A 9926-nucleotide genomic window follows, 5' to 3' on the forward strand; every position below is an offset into this window, starting at 1 on the left:
AAAGAGATGAGATTCAGATGCTTCAGGTAATGGAGAAAAAAAAGAAAGAAAGAAAAAGAAAACGAATAGTAATTCATTGCCTGCACTCCCTGCTTCATAAGTATCAATAAATTATTTAAATGTGCAGGAAATCCAGTAGAATGAAATCAACACGGTTGCTTTTTATCAGCCCCTCCCCTTAGGATGTGTCAGCTTCCAGTTGGTGGTGCTGTTGCATGTGGGCTGCCTTTGTATTTTTGCCCATTTCACATCTTCATGTCTGTGAACCTGTTAGGAATTCCTTCCTGGCCACCTCACAACCTTGATTAACCATCTTTTAAAACCAGTTTAAATGCTCTTTCCTACCTGAAGCCCTTAGCAGCCCCAGCTAGCAGAAATACTGTTAGGATGCTTGTCTCACTGTATGGAAATTACAGTTTGCCTGTCTATCCCCTTCTGGAGCCAGAAGTGTTTTTTCCAGAGTGGGACACTTCCCAGAATCCACTGGAAGCCAGCCCCAAGGGCATATCAGGATGGGACAAGGTACATTCTGGAAAAGCTGCCTTGGTGATTCCAATAGTCCTCCCACCCAGGTGAGACCCACTGCCCAGAAGTGGGGTTCCTTGCTCAGCACGTTGTCTCATCTGTCACCACATTGCAGCATCCAGCAAAGGGCAAGTGCTGGAAAAGGGGCGTGGGAAGAGATTGCCTTCACAAGGCTCACCTGCTCATTGCATTAAGAGTATTTCAGAACAGTTTTTTGGTCCAGAGAGCACGCCCTTGCCTCGGGTGAAAGATTTGGGCATGAGCCCATCACCTACCAGATCACCATGAGACAGCACGTGACCTTGCGGATGGCCGGGGTTCGGAAGAGGTCCAAGATTGAGTTGGAGGTGCGGACGCTTGCAAACTCTCTCTGGATGTAGGAGCTCACCACCTGGGCAAGGAGAGTCTGCTCAAGGGAAGCGAGGGAGCTGGGACCCCACATCCCTGCTGGGAACCCCTTCATCTGTGTGGAGGAGAGCTGGGGTTGAGGTCTTTGGTGAGGTGGCTGGCCCTAATCTCCCTTACATCCAAGGACTGATGGCACTTGAGGGGCTGTTTCCAGAGTGTTGAGAAGCTCCAACATGAGCCCCAACACTCCTGAAGTTCTGCGGTTCTGGAGGGCCCCCCCACCCCATTCCTGGTATAGGCTCGGAGATTGGGTCAGATAAGAGCAGGGGTTCTAAGAAGTTCTGCCACATCGTACTGTGTGTTTCCAGGCAAGTTACCGGACCTGTCCACACTTCAGTTTCCTCATTGGCAAAAACGAGACATGAAATGAGATTATGTACATAAAACTTTTAGCCTAGCACCTGGTGTGGGGCTTGAGAAACGGTGCTTATTGATAATAAACGGTAACTATCTTAAAATAAATGGTATTTATAATGGTACTTTTGTTATTGATTCCCCGATAATTTTACCTCGTGGTTGCCATTTAAATAATTTTAGTTTATTAAAATTTCAACTGGCTGTCAAGGGTAATGAGGTTATTTCCTCATTGCAAAGATGGATAGACTAGTGAGCAAAGCAGTTAAATTATTTATCCAAAATCACACAATCATGCCACACCTAAACAATATATTTCACACACACAACTCTGCCTGTCCTGTTTATTCCCAGCGTCTACGCCTGGATGGCACATGAGCCCTGGTAAGTTGCTTAATCCTAATGTAACAGGCTGGAGACTGTTCCTGCCCTTCCTTCCTCCGAGCCCGCTTACCTCCTCGGTCAGCCTTTCCCCTTCCTCCTTCCTCCCATTCATTGCGGCCACCTTCCGCAGGTTCTGGACAGCTAACTGGGACTTGCCGTGCAGGAGGAGCCAGCGGGATGACTCTGGAAGCCACCTGGGATCGAGAGGAGGAAGAAGAAGAATCTGAGGCTGGGTAGGGCTCATTCTGTTCCCCAAGCGCAATACCCCATTGTCCACCTTCTTTCAGACCCCAGAAAAGGTGAACTGTCCTCCTTCCTGTTTGCAGCATCAGGAAGTCTGGGGGGCTTGCCAGCTTCCCTTTTTTTGCAGCACATCATATGAAGACTCACCGGACAGTATTTAAACACTGCAGAGGACTTGGCCAGGTGGGTGGCCCATGCCTGTAATCCCAGTACTTTGGGATGCTGAGGCGGGTGAATCACCTGAGGTCAGGAGTTCAAGACCAGCCTGGCCAACATAGTGAAACCGCATCTCTACTAAAAAGACAAAAAATACTAGCCAGGCGTGGTGGTGTGTGTCTATAATCCCAGCTACTCAGGAGGCTGAGACAAGAGGATTTCTTGAACCTGGGAGGTGGAGGTTGCAGTGAGCTGAGATTGTGCCACCTCACTCCAGCCTGGGCAACAGAGGGAGACTCCATCCAAAAAAAAAAAAAAAAAAAAGATTACAGAGGACTTAGGACTTCAACAGACCTGTGGGTTGGTTGGTTTGTTTGTTTTTGAGAATGTGTCTTGCTCTGTCACCCAGGCTGGTGTACAATGGCACAATCTCAGCTTACTGCACCTTCCACCCCCGAGTTCAAATGATTCTCCTGCCTTGGCCTCCCAAGTAGCTGGGATTATAGGCGCCTTTCACTACCCTGGTTAATTTTTTTTCTTTTGTATTTTTAGTAGCGACAGGGTTTCACCATATTGGCCAGGCTGGTCTGGAACTCCTGACCTCAAGGGATCTGCCCATCTTGGTCTCCCAAAGTGCTGGGATTACAGGTGTGAGCCACTCTACCTGTCCCAGACCTGGTTTTGAATCTGTTTCTGACCCTAGCTGTGTGGCCTTGAGCAAGTCATGGGCCCTCTCTGGGCTGTGCCTCATTACCCTCTTATAAATGCCCCAGTTCTATTCTTTTTATTTATTTATTATTTATTATTATTTTTTAAAGACAGGGTTTCACCACATTAGTCAGGGTGGTCTTGAACTCCCGACCTCAGGTGATCCGCCCGCCTTGGCCTCCAAAGTGCTTGGATTACATGCGTGAGCCACCACACCTGGCTCCAGTTCTATTCCTATAACTTTATAAGTACTCTAAGTACTTATAAAGTGTTGAAGGATGCAAAGGAGTTGATGAAGGCAAAAGCCCTTGGGATGTTCCAGAGCCCCACATGAATGCAAGGGATGTTACCAGAGTGTCCCAGTGCCATTCGTCAGGACTTGAGAACTTGCAGCCTCCATGGACACCTGCCATCCTTTGTGTCCCTCGTTAGGTCCAGCAAGCCCTGGTCACTGCACACCCCAACCTCTTATAGGGCCACCCCACTCTGTTCAGGACATACCAAGAATAGAGGAAGAAGATCAGGAAAGGAGCCGAGACAGCAAACTGCAGGCACCGCCAGGGGCGAATCAGGTACGCGACCCCAGCCAGGATGAGCTGGCCCAGGGTGAAGGAGTACCCCAGCAAGATGCCCGCCACAGTGCGGCCCCGGGTGGGCATCCACTCCACAACTGAGGAGAAAACAGTCACATGCAGTTGGGTTTGGCTACCCATGTGGTTGTTTGATTCACCACGCCCCCCTTATTATTCTGACAGCTTAAACTCATTCCAGAGACCTGCTGAGATGCAGGCAAAGGTATCCTCACTGCACTCCAGGTAGATTCTAAGTGGATCAAAGAACTCAATAAACAATAAAACTACAAGAATGCCAGAAGAAGTCACGATAGATTATTTTACAATCTTAGGGTAGGGGAAGGCTTTTCCAAGAATGTCCCAAAACCCAGGAGCAATAAAAGGGAAGGTTGGCAAACTTGGAGTTGTAAAAATAAAAAATATCTGCACTGGAATAAAACAAACAAAACACCATAAGCCAAGGCATAACATCAACAAAAAAATAATCGTAACCTAACTAACAGATAAAGGACTAATTTCAGTCTGGGTGAGGTAGCTCACACCTATAATCTCAGCACTTTGGGAGACTGAGGAGGGTGGATCACCTGAGCTCAGGAGTTCCAGACCAGCCTGACCAATGGTGAAACCCTGTCTCTGCTAAAAATACAAAAATTAGCCAGGCATGGTGGCATGAGCCTGTAATCCCAGCTACTTGGGTGGCTGAGGCACAAGAATCACTTGAACCCGAGAGGCAAAGGTTGCAGTGACCTGAAATGGCACCACTACACCCCAGGCTGGGTGACAGAGCTAGATTCTGTCTCAAAAAGAAAAAAAAAAAAAAGAAAGAAAAAGAAAAAAAGAGAAAAAAGACTGACTTCCCTAATACTGAAAGAGTTTTCACAAATCAATAGGAAAACAGCCAACAAGCTAAAAGGAAAATGGGCAAAGGTGCAATATTTTGCTAATTTTTGTAAATAGCAAAACCTGGAAAAACGTAGATGTCCACCCATAAGGGACTGGTTAAGTGATGATGACACCCCCTTACGAGGCAGCCCTAACACATTAATGAGGACACTTCCGCCCAATGGGCAGGAAGCCTGTGCGTCCAGTCCTTCAGCAAACCCTTCTGAATTTAGCCAGAATCTGAGCTCACTCCCTCTGCTGCTGCCACTGTGGCCGGGCTCAGCCTGGTCTCTTGCTCTATGACAGCAGTAGCCCCTTAACCAGCCCCCCTGCTTCTGTCCTGGTGTCACATGGCAACCAGAGAGACCTACTCAGATCTCAAATCCTAAATCAGATCGGGTCTCTCCCTGGTCAAAATCCTCCAGTGGCTCTTGTCTCATTCAGAGGCAAAGCTGCAGTCCTAGAACGCTGGCCACGGGGTCCTGTGGAACCTGCCCTCTCTGACCTCATCTGTTGCCTGCCTCCCAACTCCGCTTCAGCCACAGGGCCCTCCTTGCTCTTCGCCCTGGTCACACTTTCCCCTGCAGGACCTCTGCCTAGTAATTCCCTCTGCCTGCAATGTTCCACTCCCAAAACCTGCAGGTCTCACTCCCTCAAGTCTTTCCAGTTTTGCTCAAAATGACCCCTTTTCGGTGCCGGCTTTCCCAAACCGCACTAATTAAAATTGCAGACCCCTCCCCTCCAACCTGGCCATTCTTTTTGTTTTTGTTGTTGCTTTGTTTTCTTGAGACAGTCTCACTCATTCTGTCACCCAGGCTGGAGCGCAGTGGTGTGATCTTGGCTCACTGCAACCTCCGCCTCCCAGGTTCAAGCGTTTCTCCTGCCTCAGCCTCCTGAGTATCTGAGATTACAGGCGCCTGCCACCACACCCAGCTAGTTTGTGGATTGTAGTAGACACGGGGTTTCACCATGTTGGCCAAGCTGGTCTCGAACTCTTGATCTCAGGTGATCTGCCTGCTCCGGCCTCCCAAAGTGCTGGGATTATAAGCGTGAGACATGGCGCCCGGCCAACCCGGCCATTCTTACCTGCTTTCCAGGCTTCGGTTTTGCTCTGTAGCCCTTACTGTCTTCAAACATGCTACGGGATTTGTGATGTGTGGTGGTGCTATCTCCCCTCACTAGAACATGGGCTCCAAGGAGCAGGGCTTTGCTGTGTTCACCAAAACATCTAGAGCCTCTCCTGCCGCTAGGAGGCCCTCTATCAGGCAGTGGAGCAGTGACAACTTGGTTAATTGAAAAAATCAAGTACAGAACAGTGCGTAAAGGAACAAACAGGAGGGGAGGCACATATATATGTGGGGGAGGGTCACTACATGTGTGTGGTGTGACCCGAGGCAGGGCATGGCCCACGGTGGGAGCTCCAGGGCACTAGATGGAATCTCTACAAACTCATCTTTACAGGCTGAGCTGTCCCAAGACAGTGCCCAGCCTCTCCGGCCTCAGGAGGTATGAAGAGGCTGGGCAGTCTCTGATGGGTGTGTGTGTGTGTGTGTGTGTGTGTGTGTGTGTGTGTGTGTGTAGGTGTTAGAGCCCATTCCAGCATGAGGTGGACCTCGGACATCTGTCTCAAGCCATGGCTGGATGCCCAGCCTCAGAGTGAGCTGTGTAGGCTGGGATTGGCTGAGATCCCGCTGCGTGCTGGGAGAGGGAGGAAGGTCAGGTGTGCTGGCCTGGTGCATCCTGGTTCTTCAGGTCCAAGATTTCTCCCTGACCCCTGATATAAAAGATCCATCCTATCTTTGGACAGCTGATGGTGGCAGCAGTTTCTGTGCCCAGTGGTGTCCCCAGGAGCAAGCTAAGTAGTTAAAGTGAAGCACAGGTAGGTGGCAGGTCTGTATCCAGGTGGGCTTCATACTGTCCTGCAATGCTTTCTCCTAGGACCACCCAGGGGCTGCCCAGAACCAGCCCAGAGGGAGGACTGAGCCTGTCACTTATCACTTGGGGGCACAACACTCCAGGCTGGCATCCAGGAGCCAGGTCTCCACCATGAAGCTGAGGAATCACCAGCCTTCTTAGAGTCACACAATTTCAGGGCTGACTGCGGCCCTGGGGATCATGATGGCTCACTCCCCTTCTGTGTCCCGGTAGCCTCTGTGTCCCCACACTAAGCCTGGCAGACAATAGGTGCTTAGTAAGTGGTTAATGTTGGCTAATTCACAAATAAAACAAACCTAACCCTCTCAGTTTACAGATGAATACTCTGAAGCCCGGACCTGGGAAAGGCCGTGCAGGACTCCCCACCCACAGCTAGCAGGGCCACTACCCGGAGCCCCGGTCTCCCAAGTCCAGAACTCTGCTGGGAGGCTTTGAGTTGAGGTTGCTGGATGAGAATCCCAAGAAAACAACATGAGAAAAATGTCCATGACCCTGGACACTGCCACCCCCCTGCCCCCAACTCTTTCAGGAGCCCCAGCCCTTCCCGGCCTCTCCTCGGCTGGACTCACCCAGGGAGAGGGAGTTGAGGATGATGCCAGAAAAGGTCATGCCCATCAGGAACCGGAAGACGCAGTAGGCACTGAAGGAGCTGAAATACGCTGTGGCGGCCCCCGAAGCTGCCATCTGCAGGTAGGACCAGACCAGGGGCACCTTGCGGCCCAGCCTGAGCCCAGAGAGTGAGCACAGGCCTTAGGGTTTTTGGAGGAGCAGCAGCATCCACCAAGGAGCAAATCAGCAGCCCATGCCTGCCCCTTCCACCTGAGCAGGAGGTTATCGAGGCAGTCAAGGGGAAGATGGGGCGCCCTGTGAAAGCCACTCCTTCAAAACAGAAACTTGAAACTGCTGGGACCTGGGCTTTTGGGTCACAGAGGGAGGGGCATAGTGTAGAAGCAAGCTGGTGAAGAGATTTATTCCAGGCTTGAGGAAAGGCAGGGATTCTGCAAAGCCCCAGAGATGAGTGTGGCAGGTAGGGAGAGGTCACCTGAGCACTGTTCTGGCTGGAGGGAGGCCTCAAACCAGAACTCACAGCAGGTGAGCCCTTGGCCTGTCCTGGTGTGGGAGCAGAAGCCAGGGTTGAGTCTTTTTGTGGAGCAGAGGGTTGCCAGGCCACAGAGGGGCCCAAGGCCAGGATGGCAGGTTTATCCCATTCCGGCCTTGGTACCGCCCTATTTGCAATGAGGGTCCAGGGCCAGAGCGCACAGCCTCAGCTTGGCCAGGAGGGCAGCAGGCCAAGGAAGGGGGCAGCTTTTCTTCTCCACACACCCCACGACCCATTCATTCATTCACTCACTCATTCATTTATGCATTCTTTCATTTACTCATTCATTGTGACACAGTGTTCCTTGATCGTTAATCACCTATAAGTGACAGGCCTGAGTTGAGGGCTGGTGACAAATGAGACGCTCTGGATAAGACACAAGCTCACATGTAGAAAGACCGGATGTGTCATGACAGTGTGATGAGGGCCTGAGGCGTGTGGCACAGGGAGCCGTCTACACTCCAGAATGTGGGGTAGAGTCCGGGAGGGCCCCCAAACCCAAACTGAGAGAAGAAGGGCAGAGGAGAAGGGAGAGGGGAGAGAGTGAAGAGGAGGAAGGGGAAGAGGAGCAGAGAGGGAGGCGTGGGAGCCAACTTCAGAGCCCTGAGCTGGGCGCACGTCACCATCCATCAATGGGGGTCAGTTAGGCCGGGCGCAGTGCTCACACCTGTAATCCCAGCACTTTAGGAGGTAGAGGCAGGAGGATTGCTTGAATCCAGGAGTTTGAGACAAGCCTGGGCAACATAGTGAGATCCCATCTCTACTAAAAAAAAATTATTTTTAAATTAGCTGGGTGTGGTGGTGCATGCCTGTAGTCCCAGCTACTTGGGAGGCTGAAGTGGGAGGATCGTTGGAGCCCAGAAAGTCAAGGCTGAAGTGAGCTATGTTCGTACCACTGCACTCCAGCCTGGGTGACAGAGCGAGACCCCCATCTCTAAAAAATAAGGGGGAGCAAGTTAGGGTTCGTTCTGGCTCATTCATACAGTGGGATGTAATGTGAACACTAGGAGGGCTGGGACCGCTCTTTGTGAAGAATAAGAGAGGCTGCAAAGTGAAGAAAAAGCTGGGTGCAGGACACGTGCGGTGGATGCCAGCACTTGCATAAAAAAGGACGGCCAGGCCTGTAACCCTGGCTATTTGGGAGACAGAGGGAGAACTGCTTGAGCCTAGAAGTGTGAGACCAAGCTGGGCAACATACTGAGACCTCATGTCAAGGCAAAAAGTGGGGGATATAAAGAAGAAAAAAAATACAAAACAGGAAAAGAGAAATGGGGGGATGGAGCATACACACCCACTTTCTTGACTGCATAGAATCATGTCTCCAGTAAGAGACATAGAAGCCAGGCTGCCCTCTGGGAATTACTGCAGGGAGGGGCAGAGGCAGGAAAGGGATGCGCCCGGCAGGCTCTTCTGTGCCTTTTGGGATCTGGAACCACGTGAATGTACTATATGTATTATCTGTTTAAAATGCACGAATCAACTTTCACAAAGAAAAATGAATGCAGAGGCCTGGGCTTTCCTCCCTGCAGTGGGTGGCTGGGGCCCTTATCCCCACGGGCTCACCTGTCTGCCAGGCTGCCAAACACTGCAGCCCCCACCAGCACCCCGGCCATGTAGACGGACTGAGCCAGGTCTCGGAGAGGGCGGGCCTCACACACCAGATCCCACTGCAGGGAAAACAGGGGAGCTTCAGACTGGGCCTCAGCAGCAGCACCCCCATGCACCCAGCCCCCTCTGACCTCCATCACGATGGTGGACGGGAAAACACTGCGGTTATAGACCCAGCCATCCTTGCAGCCCTCTGTGGCTGCTCCCGGGAGAGAGGAGTTGGGGCTCAGCAAGGCCCACTGAGGTTTTGTGAAGCGCCGGCATGGCTCCGGGGCCCCAAGCTGGTCCAGGGGTACTGTGGCCCTCAGCCAGCTCCCGGAGTCGTTGGTGGCTTCAGTGTGGTTGGCGGGGCCCTGGCAGTGGTGGGGGGGCACAGCGGCCGTGAAGTTCTGCAGGAAGTTGTGGCAGGCCAGCAGGCTGCAGGGCAGCAGCAGCAGGGCCGTGTGGAGGAGCTGGAAGCGGCCCACGCCGCCCAGGGCGTCCAGCAGGTCTGTGAAGGCCATGACCATGGGCCTGACCTGAGGCCCAGCCTGCCAGGCTTTATGTAAAGAGGCCGGGGAGGGGCGCTGGGAGGGGAAGGCCAGGCCAGGGGTGAGGACTGCAGACATCCTGTGCACCCTGTGTCCGAGGGCTCGGGTTACACCCCATAGGAGGGTTCAGGTGTCCCCACATCTGCAGGGCTCCCCTCCCCCATGCCTTTTCTCCAGGTCTCTCCATCTCTCACTCAGAGGGCCAAGTCACAGCGCATCACCCAGATCTGCAGGCCCAGCCTCCCCGCTGCCCTTACCAGCAGGACCCCAGCACTGTCACCTTCCCTTTCCTCCAGAGGACACCGAGGCATGTTTGGGAGCCCCGATTCCAGTCTTGGCACATGGAACACAGTCCCTAGGGTCACTAGGCTCCAAATTGCAGCTGGAAACTTCAGTGCCGAGAGTTCAGAATAATGTGGTGCAGCGATTACAGCTGCTTACCCTTCCCCACATCCCGAGAAGGCAGGGACTTGGCTGCACAGGTGACACTTGGGAAAAAGCCCTTTTAAAATGCCCAGTTAG

General features: G+C 52.2%; 1 protein-coding gene and 1 long non-coding RNA gene across 2 annotated transcripts in view; one reads left to right on the forward strand and one right to left on the reverse strand.

Moving 5' to 3' along the window:
• LOC119472473 overlaps positions 1–1709 on the forward strand; it is a 19242-nt gene extending 17533 nt beyond the window's left edge. Inside the window, exons 2-3 of the long non-coding RNA XR_005201621.1 lie at positions 1195–1201; positions 1699–1709. This is a non-coding gene — a long non-coding RNA (uncharacterized LOC119472473). The remainder of the gene's footprint in view (positions 1–1194; positions 1202–1698) is intronic.
• Positions 1–9411, reverse strand: part of LOC108310245 (solute carrier family 22 member 20) — a 28976-nt gene extending 19565 nt beyond the window's left edge. The window contains exons 1-6 of the mRNA XM_017537121.1: positions 9006–9411; positions 8830–8933; positions 6737–6891; positions 3280–3448; positions 1742–1865; positions 801–916 (exon numbers count right to left, since the gene is read on the reverse strand). Coding sequence (XP_017392610.1) covers positions 801–916; positions 1742–1865; positions 3280–3448; positions 6737–6891; positions 8830–8933; positions 9006–9383 — 1046 coding nt within the window. The 5' untranslated portion in view covers positions 9384–9411. The remainder of the gene's footprint in view (positions 1–800; positions 917–1741; positions 1866–3279; positions 3449–6736; positions 6892–8829; positions 8934–9005) is intronic.
• Positions 9412–9926: the final 515 nt, after the last annotated feature.

Source organism: Cebus imitator, unplaced genomic scaffold, assembly GCF_001604975.1.
Source record: "Cebus imitator isolate Cc_AM_T3 unplaced genomic scaffold, Cebus_imitator-1.0 Scaffold102, whole genome shotgun sequence".
In the NCBI taxonomy this organism is placed as follows: Eukaryota; Metazoa; Chordata; class Mammalia; order Primates; family Cebidae; genus Cebus; species Cebus imitator.